Source organism: Hippocampus bargibanti, linkage group LG02, assembly GCF_051943395.1.
Source record: "Hippocampus bargibanti isolate YZ-2025 linkage group LG02, ASM5194339v1, whole genome shotgun sequence".
In the NCBI taxonomy this organism is placed as follows: Eukaryota; Metazoa; Chordata; class Actinopteri; order Syngnathiformes; family Syngnathidae; genus Hippocampus; species Hippocampus bargibanti.
In genome coordinates this window covers 16,816,402-16,839,000 of record NC_142735.1, presented here as the reverse complement: position 1 = coordinate 16,839,000, position 22,599 = coordinate 16,816,402, and the positions used below count along the sequence as shown (strand labels likewise).

The 22,599-nt window shown below is 42.2% G+C and overlaps 2 protein-coding genes across 6 annotated transcripts; both read right to left on the bottom strand.

Annotated features, from left to right (window-relative positions):
* Nucleotides 1–134: 134 nt before the first annotated feature.
* LOC148901725 (cytoplasmic polyadenylation element-binding protein 4-like) lies at nt 135–11,803 on the bottom strand. 5 transcript variants are annotated; one of them, XM_088989676.1, is made up of 12 exons: nt 11,656–11,803; nt 9,539–10,650; nt 8,846–8,944; nt 7,617–7,710; nt 6,676–6,726; nt 6,522–6,545; nt 6,084–6,260; nt 5,080–5,169; nt 4,881–4,999; nt 2,624–2,738; nt 2,360–2,541; nt 135–1,815 (listed from the first exon to the last, which is right to left on the bottom strand). In XM_088989676.1, the coding sequence occupies exons 2-12, from the start codon at nt 10,589–10,591 to the stop codon at nt 1,588–1,590; spliced, it is 2,232 nt and encodes a 743-aa protein (XP_088845802.1). In that variant the 5' UTR covers nt 10,592–10,650; nt 11,656–11,803; the 3' UTR covers nt 135–1,587. The 5 variants fall into 5 exon arrangements, with proteins under 5 accessions (XP_088845802.1, XP_088845804.1, XP_088845805.1 ...); XM_088989678.1 differs by having other exon boundaries at nt 7,617–7,707; nt 9,539–11,803; XM_088989679.1 differs by lacking the exon at nt 6,522–6,545 and having other exon boundaries at nt 9,539–11,803.
* A 5,136-nt stretch (nt 11,804–16,939) lies between these two features.
* On the bottom strand, nt 16,940–21,334 carry stc2a (stanniocalcin 2a). Its single transcript, XM_089017514.1, has 4 exons — nt 21,043–21,334; nt 19,518–19,660; nt 18,296–18,507; nt 16,940–18,107 (listed from the first exon to the last, which is right to left on the bottom strand). The coding sequence occupies exons 1-4, from the start codon at nt 21,179–21,181 to the stop codon at nt 17,774–17,776; spliced, it is 828 nt and encodes a 275-aa protein (XP_088873640.1). The 5' UTR covers nt 21,182–21,334; the 3' UTR covers nt 16,940–17,773.
* Nucleotides 21,335–22,599: the final 1,265 nt, after the last annotated feature.

Here is a 22,599-nt window from a genome sequence, read left to right as displayed (position 1 = left end):
TATATACTGATATATATATATATATATATATATATATATATATATATATATATATATATATATATATATATATATATATATATATATATATATATATATATATATATATATATATATATATATATATACTTTTAGAAAGGTCTCGCCATGCCTTAGGATCCTGTAATAATATTCATCGGGGCAGAAGACAATCTACGTACGATTAGCTATTTTGGAGCTCCAGAATCACACCGATACACCAGACAATGTTCAGATTTACCAGCACTTAAATATATAAAAGCGAATTGAAAATTATATTAATATCATTCATTTTCTCTTTTTTTCTTCTTAAATTAAGTTTCCCACAATTGCAGATCGCTTAGTAACAAAGGTACAAAATTATTTTTCACCAAGTGAAAAAAATGAGGTATTGCAAAAGGAGTTCTCCCATCTGTGAAAAATGTGCCTAAAATGACTATTGAAAAAAATATTTAGAAAAGTAGTGCATAATAAATGTATATATATATATGTCCATGACAAAATAATCAGCTATAAAACACTGTACAAAAATCAGCAGGCCATGTATAAAATAATATCTTTATCTCTGTGAACAGCAAATTCGAGCTACAACCATATCCGACCACAACACCAGTGAGAGAAGTTCCAATTCAGGTAGAGCGTGCAGTGGTACGCCATGAAGAGAGCCCAGGGACGAGGAACTGTGCATTCCCGTAGTTTGTCCTACATTACCATGTTAGCTTCCAGTGCTAATATCCCTGACAATATAAAGCAAGCAAATATGACTGCCAATACCTGAGCCACAAGGGCTGGGCCTTAATGAGCTGAAAGTTCAGAAGACTACCGGTTACTTGCTTCCCACACATGATGAGAGGAGGCGACTGACTACCCCACATTGACGTCTGTTCTCAACGATGCGTTTTGAGGCCAATCTTTGGTATACCCTTCCCGGTTACAAAGTGTCAACTTCGAAACTGAGACTTCAAACAATTGCAAGCAGTTCAAACGCAGCTTTTGCTCGAGGCAGGGGAGACTGATGTGTGATGGTGGCCAGCTTCCAAACAGATTAACTCGCCATCTAAAACAACATTCTTCCACAGATTTCAAACCCAACTCAAACTTTGGTAAATGGTACTTGTTTTCAAATTCTGCACGCACAAAACAAAACAAAAAAGTACTCTCTGCAATGCAGCTTCTAAAGCCACTTGATTACTGATTTAGGTATGACAATGAACCCCAATTTAATTTTGTTACTCTTGACAACAAATGTAAGCACTTTGTCAGCTAACACCAACAAAATTACAGGCAAGTAAGAAAACATATCTATATCCAAATCGAATGCATTCATATGTTCATGCACACTTTAAGTCGAAACATAAATGGGATTTTACACTCTTCTTAGCCATTACTATGTTTATAGTGGGCCCAATTAAAAAAATAAAATAAATTAAGTTTTTTTTTCAACTTAAAAGAAAAGTGCATTTATATTTTTCATATCATAGGTCACCCCAAAACCCATTCCCGAGCGACACTTTTCTCTTTGAGCACCCCAACCCCACCACCACCCCTTCCGAGGTTCTCTCCCTTGCCTTAGTTCCAGCGGAAGGAGATGTGTCTGGGTCGGTCGCCACCTTCCTTCACCAAGGGCTTGTGGAACTCGCGGCCAGCCCGGGAGTGGATGGCCGCCCAACAGTATTCACAGTAGTACTGCAGACAGGTCACGTTAGCGCAGAAGAACGGTGCAAACTTCCCCCCGCAGCGCGTTCCCTGGCACTCGTCACACAGCTGGTCATCCAGCACGTATGGCTTCACTTCCACCTGGCGACAAAAAAAAATATATTGAAAAGGAGAAGCATGTCCCCTATAGCCAAAATGAAAGAGACATTTTTAACGGTACAATTAAATGATTCACAAATTTCCCGGGAGAACAATATTCGCGGAACAATGCACCTATCCAACATGTCGTTACAAACGGCACATTATGGACAAATGTAACTTGGAAGGTAAATTCAGTTCCCATTCAACTGTTTTTCTTTGGACTGAAACTGCTCAAAAAACATACACACACACAAAAAAGTCAACTATTTGATTGGGACTTCTGTATCCTTAACCCGGCTAAATGAAAAGAAGTTATTGTATTTTTTTTTTTACTTTTAATAGAATACCTGATGATTGGATTTGTAATTTCTATAGGATATTAGAAAACTGGAACTCTGCAGCCCCGTGTATCTCATTGGATTGTTTTACACCCCACGGTATCAATTTGGGACCATTCGCAAGCTACCGATCGCCATCAACTGGTAGGCCACTGCTTGTGTAAAGTCTAAAAAAAATCCCAGATCCAAACACCAGATTAATTTACCCTTTTGTCAATCTCCCCGTGCTGCAGTTGAACAAATCTGGCACTAATGGCTGCAATGTAGCTTTGCTGATTGGAGAAAGCGACTCGCCCCGCCCCTTTGGGGTATTTCAGTTCAGGGTCTGTGTCAATCCCAGCATAGCAAACCCCGCCATAGAGACGGTCCATGATCATGGCCAGCTCCACTGGAAGGACAAAGACACAAATTTGGTTGTCTGTGACGAGGGCAGTGTCCAGCTGCATTCGGAGGCCATAACCCAAACGTACCTGCACGGAGAGGGCGAGGTACACCACCGACGAAAATGGTCTTCCTTGGATCCAACGGCTGAGAGCCATCCATCACAAAGTCACTGTCATTTAGGTTCCAGGGTCTAATTTGCACCTGGCATATGAAAGACGTGATAGAAACACATCAGGGTTAGATGGCATACCATCAGCATCTTCTAATTTTTGCATTTTTTTGTTTAACATTGCAGTCTTTACATAACACGGATGGAACAACAAAACAAAGTATGCAACCCACTTTTTTAATAATACATTTTTTTCCTACTCACAGTTTGTGTCTTAAAAGACACATAGCATTCAGTCTGATGATTGACGTCAGGCCCAGTATTCAACAAAAGGAAGGGAAAAGTGGTTCTCCCAGTACAATTTTAAAAATAAATGATATTTATATGCAGAAGCACAGTCTTCTACTTTAAACCAGAAACAAAATTAAGCTTCTCCCATAACCCGCTTGGTCTTCAGACCCAACACCAGTAAAAGAAGAGTGCAGAGGAGAAAATCCAGGTCCCTTGAGGATTTGGAGATTTGAATGAGTTGCATTTTACCAATTTGTGAAACATGTACAATATATGCCATTTTATTGGCAAAGGGGTGTCATAGAAAGTAATGTGGATTTTTTCCCCGACTGAATAAATGTACCTGAGATGAAATTTGCATTTTTTGTCTTAATTCTAATTTCCAATTCTATTCAGATATAATTTTGCATACCATAGTTTTCAATCTAATTCCAAAATGTATCCCTGATAGGCCAAAAAAATATGTATCAAACTTTTAGGATCAGCTTTTAAAAATGAATAACAAATTATATATAGGGCAAATTCACAGACGAGCTTCACTACAAAACAGCACAGATTTTGTAAAACAGTTTATGTTTTGGGGAGACACAGGGGCTTCACAAACTTAAAGGACAACCGAGGTTGTGTCCATAATTTGTAAAATGGCTTCAAATGACTTCTACTGTGCGTATTTTAAAAAGATTCCACCGCATATAGCTATATTTTACGTTTTAAGACTCGCGCTGAATATTCAGGAAGTCTTGTTTTTGAGTTGGTGACGAGTCCGTACGTGACGCCACTAAAGGAACGGCCCTGACTGAAAAAAAGACACATTGTAGCAGTCCTTCCATCCCGTCAATGTATTTTGCTGTACTTGTTTGGTCTGAAAACGTTGTGTTGCACACAAAAGCCGCCAGACGAGGGCGTCCAAGCTCCAAATAAGGAATTTATCAGCCTGTGGAAACGGAGGTGGCCACAGGAGGTCGCCATTTTGTGCCTCTTTTCTGGGACGCTACATTGCAGTACAGGTGCCTCAAAATGACACGGAATAAATTATTTAATCGATTGCAAACATGCATGCTTTCCTCTTCAGAACTATTTGAATCATATTCATAACTGGATGTGTAACAAGAAAGCATATTCTCCTAATTTGAAGCCATTGTTTGGATTATCCAGCAATGCAAGACGTCTTGGCGTGATGTCACGAACTGGGGGCAAGACTTTCAGAAAATGCCCAAATTGCAGCTCAATTTTTTGCAGATTTTGGACACTAAGTGATTTTTATTGGTGTTTTGCATTTGAATAAAAATATCATACTGCGTGTTTTGGGTATTTTTTCTGATGTCAGTTAAGAAACAAAAAAGTGACGTTGGTTGTCCTTTAAGTTCATTAAGGAATGTCGCTTGAGGACCGTACTTGCTACCTACTTTGCCAGTGATGGTGGAAGTCCAAAGTTGGATCGCAGAAATTGACGTACGGTATGTATGGTACTTGTTCCCAAAACCCATTGAATTCAACTCAAGATGCTTATGTTGACACTGTTTTATACTCTTTTAAAAAGGCAATTAAATTAGATTTGATATTGTGTTCAGGCATAAATCATCTGGAATTCAAATATCGAATGTCACTGAAAACTAGCGTCTAATAAAGCGCATTGCATAATAGTTCAGTCACGTCTGGCCACCTCGCTCAGATGTAGTGCGGGTACAAGCTGCACATCAAACACCTCCTTTAAATATTGTATGACAACGGTGTCCTTGAACACAGCCACGATAGCCCAAACTCTTCCTCGGGTGCTCCAGTGTGTGCCAGTGACAATATATGTTTGCTATATCCACTACTGTGATGGGTCACATTTCAGGGATGTGTACATGACAAATACAGCGGATTCTTTGCTGTTTTTCTTCCTCAATTGGTTGTGTTTTTTAACACTCCAGTCTAACAAAGAGAATGTAAACACTCACAGGCTTGTCTTTGATGGTGGGGCTGGAGACACACAGATAGAGTTTGCCATCCTCTTGAATACAGGCATCGATCAGAGCCTGAACAGAGCTCTCATCTTGAAAAAGCAGGAAGGCATATCCTGGATAGGTGGAATGAGAGAAGCAATGCCCATCACAGCTCTGCCGCATCCAAAGTAGAACTCCAAAGTCCAAAACTCACCTTTTGGGGGAAAATACGACTTGCTCTCTGCTTTGTGAGGCCAATCAACAAACAAGTGACCAAAACGACGAAAACTGGCAGTGATTTCATCTGTATGCACATGTACAAACACAATATTCAGTCAGTGTCTATTAATGGAGATGGGCAAATCCATTCAAATGTTCCGAATGACGAATATGTAAGCAATCTATTTCTTTATTTATTATCCATAGTGTTTGTATAAACAAAGCTATGTTTGCAGTCACTATTTGGGTAAAATGATCAGGGTACTCTGAATTCAGACTAACCTAGTTTACTAGCATATTATTACACTGTATAACCATGAAGGCATTCCTGAAATGACCTCATTCCAAAAGGAATGTTACTCCAGTTGCTAAGTTAAGGTGCCCACTAGTTTGCTGCAGTATGGTCTGTCGCTCTATCTTGCTTTCTTAATAAAAGAGGGATGAGGGAAAAGATCACATTTGTTTTTTTGCTGCTCCATCTACTCATGCATGGTCCAATTCACTGACACCCTAAAATGCCAAATCTAAAATATTTTCCCACTAAACTGTTGAAGGAAAGGAGGAAACTGGCCCATAAATTATAATTAAGAGAACTCAAAATGTTCAACATTACCGTATTTTCCAGGGTATAAGACGCAGCGGAGTATAAGGCGAGGCCCCATTGAATGGTGTATTTTCAAACCTTTTCCATATATAAGGCACTACGGGCTATAAGGCGCACCTTCAATTAATGAAAGGTTTTCCAAATATAAGGCACATTGCATTATAAGGCGCTATAGTAGAGTGCGTAACCTAGGCGGTTACGCACGAAATGGAGTCGTGGCTGCTGATAGTGGTTACGAGACCTGTTGTGGCTCAATATTACTTCCCATATAATGCACACATGCGTATAAGGCACAGGGTTATCTTTTTAACCTCATTTAAAAATGAGCATTATTGGAAATTCCTTATTTGGGCAACCGTGACGCTAACATTAGGTCTTTTGAACTTGCACTGTACCTTCGTCTATGTCTGGGGGCAGACCTCCAACAAACACTTTTCTAGAGTAGCGCTCGATGCGCTCCCCGTTCAGGTGAGGGAAACAGTGCGCCGAACCAAGTCCACCAAGACCTTGCTCCGTGATCTCATCCTCTCCGAAAGAGCACTCATCCTCCATTGGGAACAAAGAGGAATGGCCTATGCAAAAAAAATTACAAATATATTTGAAATGGTAAAGTAAGCTGTGCTATTGGATTGGATTGGATATGCCTTTATTAGTCTCACAGTGGAGAAATTTACATTTCACAGCAGCAAAGTGATGATTCTTTTGAATTCAGATTGAAAAGCAAACATGGAGTTGCAATCCAAAACATCCAAGGGATAATTTTCATTTGGTAAAAAAATTCAAATGCTTGGAAAAATTAACTTTATTTTAAACAAGTACATGACAAGATTTACCTTGTCTTCTGCCATAGGTTCTCGCTGCATGTAAAACAACATAACAGTTTTCAACAAGTTTCAACTTTAATTGTAAGGGACCTCTTCGGTTGTACTGCATCAAGGATCGATTTCAATCAGGCCACGGGGCTTTTGATACGTGCAATTTACATACCATTCATAGGCAGAGGCCCGTCTCCACCCTGCTGAGAGAAGCTGAAGCGTCCTACGGTGAATTACAAAACAGGAAAGGCTTCAAACCACATTACATATGGAATTACCTCATTTCCGTCAAGGATTATTTGCAACTCAACAGTTTGCGTGCGATTTGCACTTGATGAAAATTCAGTGGGGCGGCGCGGTATCTTAGCCCCGAGAAACTGTGATGTCATTTTCAAGAACAGCACATGGTGAAATGGCCACCTGCTGAGGTGGATGGTTTTGCTGCTTCATCCAAATTCCACACATGTAATATTAAGGGGAATACAATGTTTAGAAGAGTGATGTGGCAAAGAACTTAACATTTTTAGGATTTTTTTTGTGGTTTGTTTTTACTTCCCTTTGAAAATTGATGCAATCAGAATAAGTCGATTAGCTATCTAGCTAGCTTTCTATCGATTTCAGTTATTCCGGCTTGAGTGAACGCAGGTGCGTGTGGCTGCCGCTGCTCACCCACAGAAAAAAACATATCCTGGGAATGTAAGGTGATCTTGAGAGTTTTGAAAGGTGCTTATAAATGAAATTTATTATTATTATTATTATTATTATTATTATTATTATTTACAGTATTATTAAGTCGAGTGTGTCGTATTGCCTGTGTGGGGTTAAAAGCTGCTTCGTGGATGCTGCAAACTTTATGCAGAACCGTCTGCAAATGATCCTACACTCGGCCCCGTGGTTATTGTGCCGTGTTATGCGTCACCATTTTTTGTTAATCTGTACGAGTCCTAATTTATTGATGTCTAATATATTGTAATTTCCCCCTGTTTGATTCACGCTGTAAACTGCATGCTATGCTAAGACACCCAATAATGTCTGATTGTCATATAAGGATGTATTTATTTATAGCCAATGGCAACAGAGCAGATCCTCGCGACAGTTACTGTGGGAATTAACCTTTCAAGGAATCCTGTTCAGCCCTCATAATGTCGATCAGGGAGTTCTCCAGAGAGTGCATGTTGAAACCATCAAAGGAGCGTGTTCTTTCCTGCTAAAAGAAGGGACAAATACAATTACCCTCCTCACACCTCTTCCATCACCATGTGAGGCACCGTCTGTGTAAGCTCTCAGTCGTACAGGAGTGGTCCATCGATGAGAAGGTTTCTTCAGCCGTCATCTGTACAAAAGTGAAGGTTTCGGACGTTTCGCCTCCTATCCAAGAGGCTTCGTCAGCGAACTAAAGTCTGACTGGTCGTATCGGCCCCATTTATATATCCCTAATGTCCAGACCTGGTGGCGCCGGACACAGCTATGATAGGTCCCTACTCTCCGGTTGGGGGGGGGGGCGCGGGACCCCCCCCCTGTGGCCCCACTGATTGTTCCTACATTCCTGACTAACGATTGGCCTATTACACCCACTCCCCCCGGTATCACCTCATCAGCATAACGACCCTCATCAGCATTGCGAAAGTTGCCTAACCTGTTTTGCCTGAGCAGGCTATTGTATGAACGATCGTATCGTTCATACAATAGCAAAACAGGTTAGGCAACTTTCGCAATGCTGATGAGGGTCGTTATGCTGATGAGGTGATACCGGGGGGAGTGGGTGTAATAGGCCAATCGTTAGTCAGGAATGTAGGAACAATCAGTGGGGCCACAGGGGGGGGGTCCCGCGCCCCCCCCCCAACCGGAGAGTAGGGACCTATCATAGCTGTGTCCGGCGCCACCAGGTCTGGACATTAGGGATATATAAATGGGGCCGATACGACCAGTCAGACTTTAGTTCGCTGACGAAGCCTCTTGGATAGGAGGCGAAACGTCCGAAACCTTCACTTTTGTACAGATGACGGCTGAAGAAACCTTCTCATCGATGTGAGGCACCGGTAACTCTGACAGAGTTGCTCATGACCAGCAAACATGCAGCACTGATGGTGCATGAACTCGGCGCAACAAAAATCCAATGCACCAATATGAAACAAAATGTTGCCATTTGGAGCGAAACTACTGAAAGGCATGATGGGCTTGTTGCAGACTCAGCACTTACAAGGCTTGAAAGGAGACAAAGCTACATGTATATATAATATGTAGATGTGACCATGACATATCCAATTTTGCTCATTGGGTGCATGTCAATAGCATTTATATTCTGGACAAAAACGGATTGGATATACATTTTAAAACCTCACCTGGAAAGGGTAGACACTGTCACTACGACTCACAGCATCCTCCGTCCAGCCCTTGTGATTGAACCCAGAGCTATTACGGGGAAACTTCTGTGAAGGAACCTGGTAAACAGTAATATTTTCATTGAAACATTATTCTGTAATAATAGTAGCAATGAAAATAAAAATACAGCGGAAGCTTTTATGTCAAATGAAATGTATTCTTATTATTATCATCATTATCAAAATCAGGCACATGCATACATAAAGATTAACCAAAAGAGGGTAGTGGCTAATGACTCAAAATAAAACCACCACAGTCCCTACTAAAAAAAGGACCATTTATAACTCAATGGAAAACACGCTGGAGGCACATTAGTTGATCGGTTAGCCCGCTCACACCTCTTCCATCACCATGTGAGGCACCGGTAACTCTGACAAAGCAGATGCTATCAAAGCTTTTGTTCCCTCTCCAAGTGACTTGACAGGTGTCTACATAGATGATCAGTCATATTGTGTTTATACGACTCTTTGTTGTGAGGTGACAGTTGAGGATGTTAAAGTGCAATTTACACATCATGAAGTCTGAACAGTTGAGACCTCAAGGTTTCAATGTTTGATTGCAACAGTTTGAGTGAAACAAATTCAAGATCAATTTTGCAGGAGACACTACACAGAGAAAAGAGCATTTGGATTATTAGTGACAACCGCATCTACCTGACTGTTGGGGAAGGACTTCTTCAGCGGAGAGATGGAGTTAAGACCAGTCATTCCTCCACCGACACCACGTCGGTAATCTCGAACCCCATGTGAGCCCCCCCAGCCTCCATAGCCGCCGGGGCTCCAGGTGGTTGATGTGGGAGTGGAGGGGCTCTGGTAGTTTACCCAAGGCGAAGGGTGTTTGCTCTGGGCAGAAGTGAGGTGGGGCAGCTGTGGGAAGCCTCCGGTCCGAAGGGTATGCGGAGGAAAGGCGGGTTGAGGAGGGTGGGGGCTTGCCGGAGAGCGCCGGTGCTGTGGTAGAACACCCTGCCCATGAGGGTGATAGGACTGGGGGTGAGGTGTGGAGTGCTGGGACACTTGTCCAATCTGCGGGGAGAAATTGCCACCTGCACCAAAGCTAGGGCCGGCGTGGTGGGTGAAGCTCTGGAACAGCAAAGGAGGTGCACTGCCGTTGGATCCGGCAGGACCGAAGAAGCCTCCAACGTTATCACGTACCACTGGAGACTGGGTAGTAGGAACAGCAGGGGACCAGTTGTTGAAGGTCGTCAGTGAGGAGGTGGGGGACTGTGTGCACCCTGTACCCATTCCCAGGGTATCCTGGTAGTCAAACCCACTCAACACTGGCGACTCCATCCTTAGCTTCTCCTTCCCACCACTGCTCTCCAGAGAACCTTTCTCCATCAAGTTGTCTTCAGGAAGCGCTCCCTCCAGCTCACCCAAGGAAGTGACGGCCTCCTGCTGGCCCGGAGAGGCGGCCTGAGGCTGGGCCTGGACCTGAGACTTTTCCTGCATTTCCTGGAGGTCTAAAGCCTTGAACTTGTCTGACTCCAAAATCTCATCTTGCATGTTACTGTGTTGGGCTACTGTGGGGAACAGCCAAGCACTGCCCCCATTGGTGGAGCAGGTGTTATTTACTAAAGAGTGGGGGCTCGGCGGGTTGGACGGGTGGTGGGGTAGCTGGGGTTGAAGGTGAGGAGGGATCCTTACAGGGAAAGGGGATTTGTTACCACTGCTGTTCTTCACCACAACACCGAACCCGTAGTCCCCCATTTAGGACACCCAGTAAAATATTCAATAGGTTTTGGCTTTCACCGACTTTTTTTTTAATCCTGAAAACATGAGGAACAAACAGATTAAAATGATTCAACATTTCACTTCAAAGGAAATTATACACACATGATAGATGGTAGATAGGTCGCTAGATACACATACATACACACGCGCGCGCGCACACGCTGACAGACACGCACGGACATGCATGCATGCATGCACGCACACGCACGCACACACACACACACACACACACACACACACACACACACACACACACACACACACACACACACACTAGATTAGTTGAACTGCGTTGTGTCTTCTGTATTATACTGCAATCAAAGAAATGAAATCGGTGTGTCGTCAAGGTACTAATGGAGGAAAGCAAGCAGAGAAAATACCCAGGAAAACCAGCGTCGGCAGCAGTGAAAAGGCCGGTTTGACGCCTACAAAGGTCGTTGCGCAGCTAGCAGCAAAGCTAACGTCGACTGCGCCACCTTGCATGTGTCCTTTTCATCATGCACACGCACCAGGCTATTTTAAAGCACCCCTGAGCATTACTATTTGTGACGGATCAGTCCGGCGCCGATGTGAGCAACAGCACCGACACCAACCGAGAAATCTTCCTTCCTCAGCAATGACCTCCTCACACGTAGCCATTTAAATACAGGGAAATGCTGATGACGTCTATCGTCGGTCCTCATTGTAGGGTAGTTCCCTTCCCGGAGCCGCTATGCTAGCATAAGGAACGTTGAAAGGCTAGCATGTTTGCAGAGCAGCTGACGTGCACGAAAGCGCATTCAGCGAATAACAATGTCAAACTAAACGAACGAACGTAAGAGGCACAATAATGGACGAAGGCTCGGTGGAAATTTCCAGGGGATGACACGGTAGAAATTGAACTTGACTCCAAACAGCCTTGACTATTTCGTGCCCTGTATGTTCAATGTCACAGAGCAAAGCCATCAAAATTTCCACTCGAAATAACGCATTGCAACACCATCGGTTGCACTGAGGCAAAGCGGATGAGACTCGATTGGTAGCAACTCGGTCATAAGTACCTTCAATTCGGCGTCATGACCTTAATGTCTTGAGGTTGCCATATTTCTGCGTTTTTCCTTTTCAGCATTTCCCAGACGGCCGGTGTAAATGGTTTCTCCTTTCATCGAGATGACAGCTGAGCCAGTCGTCGGACACTTCCGACTACAAGCCCCGCCGTGAATAGTAGCAGGGAGCCAATGAGCGTCGGGATCACCATAGTCCCGTCCAGTCATCCCTCCCTCTTCCATTCGATTGGATACTTTTGTGTAGCCGCGCCTTCAGCACGCCCATTTTCAATGAATGGCACGTGTTCTCCTCCCAAATAAGGATGCATTGAAATCCCCGGGAGGAGTTATTTAGACTACCGATAATTATCAAAATTTGGATATCCCGACGTGTTTATAATTTATTTTTGTGGTGAGGTCATTTCAAAGTGAACTAAACATTTTAAAATGTAAACAGAAGGATGCATTCTTTCCAATCAACGCAGTAGTTAAACAAACCCCCACCCACTTCACCTAGCAGCTGCAGCAAGCAGCAGTGTGCTGAATCACGTCAGATCAACATATTCACCACCTCATGGCACCATAATTCTTTGAATGTTCTTTTTTTTTTAACATTTTCAAAAGTGAAAAAGCTAAATATGTACATGTTGATCTTCTTGATTTTCAAGGACATTCAAAACGGGCCCTGTATTGGGGAGGGAGATGGTTTGTGTTCAACCTGTTCAACCAAAACAAGCTCCTGTCACTATTTCCGGACAGAATCATTGGCTATTCTTACCAAATTTGAATGCTATTTGAAATTCTGCAACAATGCTTTGAATGTTGACTTGATTTAAGACACACGTAGAATGTCGATTTGAATATTCAAAACTTCCATATGACAAAATTATTAAATCCGAATCGTCTTTATTGTCCTTTCTAAACTGTGCTCACCACCCAAACCACACTCCTGTGCTGCAGGGCCTGTTGAGGTGGTTTAACAACACCTTGAGCTTGAGCTTTTTTTTTTTAACAAGTAACAAGCTGGCGCTCCTAAGGCTTTCTGGTTGAATATTCACAAGTACATCCAATAACTCGTTATTCGAATCTGTATCTTTATTTGAATAAAATTGTCAAAATTGTAGAGTTAATGTAAGTATACTACTGTCTCGTGGCTCTTTATTTTCTGTCCGCTGCCTTGACAGTTGACCTGCTTGTTACACATTTAGACCCTATCTGAGATATTATTTCCGGGCTCAACATGAGGCAGTCTGCATCCAATCAGTACTGATTCATTTTAAATGATTAATTCATCTGTGCGCCAACTCATTTATATATTTATTAGTTCCCACAAAGATGGTGCCCGTGTAGCCGAAGCTGGTTAACTCAGGTTTCTCAGTTCAGAGGAAACTTTCTGTGGTCTCTGTATTTCTCAATATTGATAGAGCTCGGTTGCTGTATAAACCAAGTAAGTGCAGCAGAGTGGAGTCCAGGTAGCAGGTTGCTGTTCGGCTAAAGGAGCCACCCTTCACATAGTCAAGTGCAGTTAAAAAGCTACATGCATAACTGTACGTGTATCTTCCAAATATTTCACATATTCATTTCTATCATGTCTTTTCAATTGCATGTCATTAATTAAAGATGTAACAAACAAAAAAATCACCAAATACTGGTTAACTTTCCCGGAGATGCTTCATTAGGCCTGGAGATGCAATTGCTATATGGGTCTTGCTCAGCAAGGGAAAGCATTCTCAATTATTTTTAGATTGGACCACTGACTTGGATTTAAGACTCATTTTCTGCCTTCAAAAACCATTGTCTCCGTTTTTAGCACACCATTGTTTGCCGATGACCTGACTGCTACTTATCTGTTAATTAAAAAAAAATCCTCAAAGTGCATATGAATAAGGACCAGGAATCAAATAAACAATATCTGAATTCACAAAATATTCATCAACGGCCATTCAGTAGTTTAATGTCATGCATTTCCCAAACTGCTAATAGTCTTGAAAGAAGCACGACCCACAACCAGGCAAAGACTAAATATAACTGCAATGAAGATCTTTCAGAGTTAGATCCATTAGTCCATGTTCTGATCCACTTGTCCTATATCCTCACAAATATTAGCCATTTTCAATTTCATGTTTACTGTTTTCTTTTAAATAAATAGTGGTGGTTTATACAAGCAAAGACGCACAAATTCTGCCTTTGTCCAAATGTACGACTGGGATTAATTCCTAGCTCGAGTTTCAACTTTCCAACGAGAACATCTGAGAAACATCTCCACCCAGTGGGTATTTTATATAACCACATCATTTTTGAGCTTTGACTCAGTCATCGCAGGCAATTAATTGCTAGTGTAAAAATAAAGGCATGGGGGCCAGATTCAGACCGACACACATTTGAAAGGCTAAAAAAGGGAAATCGTTTCTTGCAAATTGTCCACATTTCTTGCAAATTGTCTTTACATATAACACTCCACTTTCTTTGCAAGTGTGTTGTTACCAATCCCTCATTTAAAGATAAATGAGAAAACAGTTTTTTTAACAAGTTCCTATTTTAAAAAATATATTAATCAATGCATTGTGTGTATGGAGTAGTATAAGGCAAATGTTGAACACCCCTGGCGTAAACTGAATGGTGTGCTGTGTCATTGATTGCGGTCCTCTCTCCGTCTCACATTTAAAAAAAATATATAATTGTAAAACATTGAACATTTGGAAATTTAAGTCAAGTTTGTCTTCACTGCAGTCTGACCTAGGTAAATGAGTGCAGCATCTTCTTCTTCTTTTCCTTTCGGCTTTTCAGTGAGACCTCAACTTACGAACACCTTATTTTATGAACTTTTCATCTTACGACGATCAAATTTATGAAAATTAAACCTTATAATAAGCACTATTTTCATAATACACACCCGCCACGGCTGTTCCATCAAGCACACGACCTTCGGATCTGGCGGAGTGATCTTCGGCGGAAGCACACGACCGAACAGCGCTCCAGCCGGTGCTACTTTCCACACCTCTCTCATTGAATGCACACGCCGATCGTTTACTTGGAGCTTTTTGCTGATAATTTTAGTGTGATTTAGTGGCCGAGCACGGCTATGCTAAGTCAACCATTGCTACCATTCTCCGGAACAGAAAAGCCATCAAAGGTGCGTCTGTTGCAAAAGGTGTTTCCATGCTCTTAAAGCGACGGTCTCGGGCAATCTAAGAAGTTGAAAAACTTCTGTTAATTTGGATTAACGAAAAGCAGCGTGAGTAAAGCTATTTTATGCGAGAAAGCACGGCAAATTCACGTCGATATCGCCATGCGCCAACCTGGAAGTTCGGCGCTTATTGAGGATTTTAAAGCCAGTAACGGATGGTTCGAGAACATCTGAGGAGGAGAAGGACATGGCTATTTTTATTATGATACATGTTTTTAATTTTAATTAGACTTAACAAGAAGATGACGCCTGAGATGTAAATGTTTCAAATTAAGGAGATACATTAAATGGATTTACACATAATTAACTGTTACATTTTACTTTTGCCTTATGTAGCCGCTCACTTATACAAGTGAGGGGGTACATAGGACAAAAAAAAAGGGAACTCCCGATGTGAAGAACATAAGTCAATAATAGGCTGAAGTAAAAAGGAACAGGTTAGTTTATTGTTGTCTATAAATACATACATATTATATAAAGAAAAGCCACTACATTAAAGAGAATGTCACATTACACATATACAGTACATATTCAAGAAAAAATAGCTTATGTCTCCTTAGGCCTCCAACCTAAAAGAATGGAGGAGGGGCAAGTAAGGTCTAAGAATGGAGATTGTAAAGATTTCTAAATTAGAGGGGTTTTACATAAAGTAAAATGAAACTGAAATGTCTTGGTTGATTGTACATAGTCGCTGTGCTTTGAAGGCATGTGTGTCATGCTTCTAATCTTCATTTCTAGACTACAAAACCATGGCCGGCCTTAAAAGGTCAAACGCCTGTAATGGTGACCTTAGAAGCATCTCAAGAAGAAGGGGAATATGAAGAAGAAGAAGGAAAAAAAGGGGCCTCGGGTTGCAGGCTCTTGGCTGAGCCCCAGAGGAAAGCTCTCATGGCCTCCGTAAATATAACATTTATAATGCACCCCATGTGTGGACATAACCTACTTGCTGGGTGCTCGACCTATTGCTAAACAGCTTAAACAGACGAGATAACAGGCCCCCCACATCGCTGTCGACCTTGCTGAAGGACATGAGGGGGAAAAAAGAGACTAATTTCCAAGGGCACATGCAAAGCGGGGGACACAGCAACAGCCGACAAGTCTCCATCTAGTCAAGATCAATAAGCACATATACGTGACTGGGTGATATGGATGATACTTGGTCAAATTCAGCATCCCGTAAAAGCGGCGTGTTGGGGACCGCGCCTCACATGACTTGTATTCTTCAACTTTCAGCAGTCCACCAAAAGCTGACAAAAGTGCAACAGCAAAGACATTTGTGGCTCAACATCATCAAAACAAAACATTCAATCGCCTCACTTGTTGGGATCGACCTTGCAGAGGCCATTCATTGTGTGATCGTTCACCTGGACCAGGTGCTGATGGTGACATGGGAAACAAGCATGGAGAGAATTCTGCTCAATGAAACATTTTAGCTTATTCCTTATGTCTGCACTGTTAACCGTCCAACAATTTGGAGATTTGGATGACTTGAAATCAATTGATCAAATGCATTACTTATGTGTTTTTATGAAAACTTTTTTTCTGCTGGCGTCATGGCTGCATTAATGCACTACAATTCATATGTGCCAGAACTGGACTTCAAAGCTGTACAATTGTTATTCCACGATAAAGTGTATATATATATATATATATATATATATATATATATATATATATATATATATATATATATATATATAGTAAAGTCTCGTTATATCGATATCGGATATATCGATAGTCCCGGTTATATCGATACCATTTCTATGCACGCACGGAGAAAATTACATGCAAACAGTATCGGATATATCGATAGTCCCGGTTATATCGATATTTTTTTGGACTCCCTTGAATATCGATATAACGAGACTTTACTGTATGTATGTATATATATATATATATATATACACACATACATACATATATAAACATATATATACATATATATACACATACATACATATATATATATGTATACACACACACACACACACACAGTCATTACAACACACGTTTCTACTTGCAAACAATGTATGTGTATGTTACATCATGTGAAACAGGTGCAATATGGTGAGGGAAACACTGTATACCACCTCAAACACATCATCACGACTCTAGATTTGACTATATTTATACATGTTCACATAAATATAGATCACTTTTTTTCCCTATTTACATTTGAATATTTCAACATACCTAAAAGGAGAAAATAAATTATACCAATCGAGTCAAATCTTACAGTATGATTAGAGAAATGCTAGATTAGAGAAAAAAAAAAAAAAAACAGTCCTAAAAAATTAAACAATCACAATAAAAACAATCCATCCAGCCATTCTCCGTACCGCTTATTCCGCAGTAGGATCGCGGGGGTGCTCGAGTCTATCTCAGCTGTCTTTGGGCACGAGGCGGGGGACACCCTGAATTGGTTGCCAGCCAATCACAGGGCACACAAAGACGTACAACAATCACTCTCACATCTAAGGACAATTTGGAGTTTTCAATCTGCCTGCCATGCATGTTTTTGGAGTGTGGGAGGAAAGCGGAGGACCCGGAGAGAGCCCACGCGGGCCCAGGGAGAACAAGCAAACTCCACACAGGGAGGCCGGACCGGGACGCGAACCGGCAACTTTTGCATTGTGAAGCCATGTGCTAACCACTCGACTACCGGGCCGCCAAATAAAAACAATCATTCATTTTTAAAAAAAAGGAAAAAAGTGGCCTATCGGCAGGCATCACAATGCATGCTATGCTACAATTACCCTGCAATTTTACCTTGTGGGACTGCTGGAATGACTGGAGAAGGTGAAAAAGAGTACACAGCAAATGAGTTTTGTTTCCCTTGCTCGGTGCGTGTGTGTGCATGTGACAACGTCCAATTGTAGTCGTAAATGGTGTTAACGGTTAGCAGTGTTGTAATCTCCAGCATTTTCACCTCCGAAAGTCAGCGGCCTAGGGCTCCTCCTGCGCCGCGGCCACACCGACATCTGGACTCTGACGGCGCAGTCCCTGATTGCGACCGCGAGAATGACCGTGGAGTCCAACCTTGCCAGCTTTGTCCCTGTCTCCGTGGCGCACGTGCCGAGGGTGCTCGGGCTGCGGGTGAGACGGCGAGGGGCGGCGTTGATCAGCAGCCGAGGGTGAGGGCGTCAGGGAGGAGCATAGACTGAGGCTGTCGCACAAAGCTCCCCAGTTCTGCTCGCACTGAAGCCGGATACTACGAGTTAATGCCTCCTTCACTTCCTCTCCGCAACCCAGCAGAATATTCACCAGCTCCACATAAGGACTAGGCAGACACACACACACACACACACACACACACACACACACACACACACACACACACACACACACACCAATAAATGTCACGACGTTTGGACAAATAAAGGTCAAACACTTTGCCTAAACAAGGAAGAATGGCAAAACGATAACTTAGTAAGGCTTGATTTAAATCCACACTGCACATTATCTTACCCTTTAGGGAAGAGATCTTGGAAGTGGATCATCTCGACCATGACGGCGACGTTCTCCTTAGCAGCTGAGCACAGATTGTGTTTGACATAACACTCTCTTTGGAGCTGGAACACCATCTCCTTAATGGAAACACACTTCCGACTGATACAGCTAAACTTGTGTCGAAGGCCGTGGGCCATACATTTCAGAGCATCCTTGATGAAGGATTTACCCTGCATAAAAAACAAAAGAAAAACACATGTTAATTAATGGTGTAAGTAAGCCATATTTTTGAATTTCAAATGCAAGGGCTGCTAAACAACGCATGCTTGCTCCAATATGGCACTGACACTACAATTCTTTGTCCACAAGCATTCAATCACAGGTTGGTAATCAAATGCCAGAGTAACAGGTGGCGCTCATAACAAGGAAGAAAGCCATTTGGGGAACAATTCCAATGCTCCAGCACCAGACACTTTGAGGCGCTCAAGGACATCTGTCAAATTGCACACTTGTTGTATTACAAATACAGCGACTGATCATTTTTAAATGGTTCACTGATTTTCTGCACCAACTGTACAACTGTAATCGTATTTTATGCGACCACCTTTAGCTCTGCTTGACAGTTTGCACATTGTCACACAGTTATTCCTGAGAGGTACCACTTACATTAAGGAATATCCTTCCATACTTATTTTTTTTATGATAATACTAATAATGCAGAGTCTTCTAGCAGATACAAATTCCTTGTGTGTTCTACATACTTGTGCTAATAAAAATTATTCTGGTTCTGATTCTGATGACAAGAATGAAGCGGGGGAAACACCGTCACATGGACTAACGGAAAATTGTAATAAATATCAAATGACAATATAAAGTATAGTACAAAATCGTGTCACATAAAGAAATAATGAGGCACACTTTCTCAAGTCAAAATATGTTTTAAATGGCCAAGAGCATGAGATCCAATAAACTATGCACGCATGAAGCTATGAGAAGAAGCTCAAACGTTCCGCTTAAACTGGTCTAATTGACTTTTGGCCAGCCAACCTGAGACTCCCGACCCAAACTATGTGCAATCAAACTAAACAGTTTGTCCATATTTACAAGAAAACAGGCCCCTTGTGAGGCATACACAAACAGATATAAACAAATCTATTTGCAGATGAGTCTGGAGCGGCGAGTCAGTGTTAAGGAATGTTGCCCTGTGGTTATACAATTCTTGCAAACAGCCCAGTCATACCTGAGAGTCAAATTTGCCAGCATTATGCAGGAACGTCATGCAGATCTCCTGTAGCCCTCGAATCTCGCAGGAGTTATTCTCAAAGCACTCAAACACGCCGCAGCCGACGTCGCCTGCGCTCACCAAACAGTGCTGGATCTCAGCTGAAATAAAAAGAACAGGTTGCAGGTGGTATCCACTGCGGTGAGTTAAAGGTGTAAGCTGCTGGACATATAGCACACAAATAGGTGATTTCAAATGTAAGTGACAGCTGTGCCTGACAGACAAAAATGCAAGCAGGTCATGCGTGTGCGTGAGGTCTAATTCCCCTTGGCACGTAGTTGAAACTATTGCACCCCGTTTCATCTGCATTGTATGGTGCATTGCAGATGCAGACATAATTTCTTCTAGTGGAGGCCACTAAGCAGTGCAACAACCGGAGATGACGTACATATTTAAACAGGAGCAAACGTGATGGAAATGGGCGACTGGGCATTCATTTCCTTTTTTATTCCAGTCATGAATGGCAGGGACAAACTAGGGGAATACTGGACTGTTGAATGTGAAACGGCTGAAATTCTTTCACTGAAGGTTTTGGGTTCTGCATCACACCTGTTGGACCTGGGTCAAGTGTCATTACGGCCAAGTCAGCTTGCAGCTTTGCTTTTGTGTGCAAACGAGCCGTGCAGATTCCAGGTTTGTAGGCCTGAGATGAACTTAAGTGCGCAGGAAAAGTGAGCCGTTGACGGCGGTGCTTGTTTTGGCATCAGGGGAATGTGCTTGGATCGTACGAGCCTGGCTGCAGTGTGCATTGAGTTACACGCCGCTGTTGCATGAGTGGGGGGTGGGCTTTCACTCTCAAACCTGCTGTGGAGTTTGTTGTTTTTAATCAAGGAAATAAGCCTCTAATAATAACAGTCAGCGAATAAAGCAGACCTAATAAAATAACTGCTAGTAAGATAGAATGACTGGAATCACAGCCACTAGTCTTAAAATGTACAGGTGCAATCATTAGGAATGAAAATCGTTTTGAAGAAGTCGTGCCATCCATGATTCACAAAAAAAAGAAGCATTGTCCATAACCACTTACCTCTGGTTAATCCAATATGCCAAGATAAAGCATCGCGTGTTCCGCAGTAAACAATGCACAGAAAATTGACCACAACTTTAGCATAAGTAATGATTTATTTACCCATTTGTGCCAGCAACAAACAGTAATTTTGAAGTATATTCTGCTAGATGGTAGAAGGGAATACTTTTAAATGTATAATACGTGATTTGATTCGGTAAAGGCTAGGAAACATTTGCTTGAGACCAAGCTATTAATAGTTTACCAACATATTAATGTCCCGTTCACAATTATTTAGACATCGCGATATTGTATGTCGTGTGCATAGACTATTTAGGCTCTTTTAAAGCAGTACATAAATGTTGTAACGGCTGGAATCGACAATTCCACTCCGAATGACACACACGGAGGCACGCGCAACGTACGCACGTGTCGAACTAACCCAGCGTTGATGGCCACTTATCCTGTATTGCTAACCTGTATTTTGCAGGGAGAGGCGTCCTTTGGGGATGGCAGGCTTCTCCGGGGGGATGTCGTAAATATCGATATTATCCGAGCCCACCACTTGCTTCAGTACCGAGAGAACCAGCAGCACCGCGGCCACTTTAAGGAACATCGCGTCTCTGCCCCTTAGCCCGCTAAGATCCGCCAGTATATGTGGACAGCGTGCGTGAATTGCTCGTGGTGGTGGTCACTTCAGGTCTGGGAACCGCGCGGCAGCGGCTCGGTGTCGAAGTGTATGCATGAGGCGCCGCGGATGCTGCCTATATCTCCCAGAGTCGCGAGTTGTCAATTTGGATGAAGGAGTTAAGCAGGTGTTGTCGCTCGAGGCCTCTCAGCCAATCAGAGACGCCGTCATCCTCGTCCGCGTTTGGAGGGGGCGTGGCTACAGAGAGTTTCCCCCATTTTAACGCTAAACTGTGGAGCGATTAAAGAAATGCTCCAGAAGGAACTACTCAACTGAACATTTGGAACACCAGTGGACCCATAACAACATTTACAACATTAACTTCCATTAGATTGTTCGAAAAATAATGAATGCAACAATCTGGACAAACCTTAATAAATCAAATAGACCACAAAGGACTTTGTCGTGATCAAGACGTGTTTACAATGGAATTTTGGACCTCCAATATAAACAAAATGTATTGGCGTTTGTGGTAAAGGGAGGGAGCTAATTTTTGAGGATCACGCGAGGAAACCTCGACTGCAATAAGAGTCCGTCGGGTGTTTCCAGTGACCGTGGGAATGATCTTTCTACTTTTGGGCGTTGCATACAATAGGCCTGCGTGTTCTTGTCTCGACCTAGTGCGAGCAGGGCTGCCTGAGTGCTCCCAAATGGAAAAGAATGACCAACAAAGTGAATGGTCGGTAAAGTGCACTAGAATTACAATCCTCCAGGGGGCCCCACAGATATAAATTGATGGTCAATTATACATCATCGGGTTTGAGATATTTGGCCCAACGGAGGCTGGACACTTTGGAATATACAGTACATGTAGCCTTCATGTCACACAGTTTATTTTGTGTTCCCAAAAAAATAGGAAAGGAAAAAAGCAACTTTAAAATATATGTTCAACACCCCCCACCCCCACCCATGATATGTAATCAACACAATCAAACAGATATTCGCTGTAGAAGCTAATACTACAGTACTTTCAAACAAACAAGAAACTCCACTCGCTTACAATAGAAGAGGGCCATTTCACAAGTCAAATCCCAGCTAGTAAAAAAAAGATCATTCATTGAAACCAGGGATAATAAATGATGTTGAGTGATTATGATTTCACAAAAGTAAGTATAGATTATGGTTGTAATAGAGGTCAGGTTGTTGAATGAGTTCTCAGAGATGTTGAATGAGTTCTCAGAGATTTTAGCTCGTTCTTTTATTCTGTACTTTGGGATTTAAATGTTCTTATTATTGTAATGTTTGGGGTGGCACGATGAGGAAGTTGTTAGCACATCCACATTTTGCCGCACCGGTCTGATTAAGCTTTATCGTTGAGGTCAAACAGATTAAAATGGGTGTATATA

Coding starts and splice junctions, on each gene's coding strand:
- LOC148901725 (XM_088989676.1), bottom strand. CDS start 10,591: ATGGGGGACTACGGGTTCGGTGTTGTGGTGAAGAACAGCAGTGGTAAC. Junction 5,000..5,079: donor GTCGTATTTTCCCCCAAAAG/GTGAGTTTTGGA, acceptor CCACCTATCCAG/GATATGCCTTCCTGCTTTTT. Junction 1,816..2,359: donor ACGGGGAGATTGACAAAAGG/GTAAATTAATCT, acceptor TTTTGTCGCCAG/GTGGAAGTGAAGCCATACGT.
- stc2a (XM_089017514.1), bottom strand. CDS start 21,181: ATGTTCCTTAAAGTGGCCGCGGTGCTGCTGGTTCTCTCGGTACTGAAG. Junction 18,508..19,517: donor CTGGCAAATTTGACTCTCAG/GTATGACTGGGC, acceptor TTTTTTATGCAG/GGTAAATCCTTCATCAAGGA. Junction 18,108..18,295: donor CAAGATCTCTTCCCTAAAGG/GTAAGATAATGT, acceptor GTGTCTGCCTAG/TCCTTATGTGGAGCTGGTGA.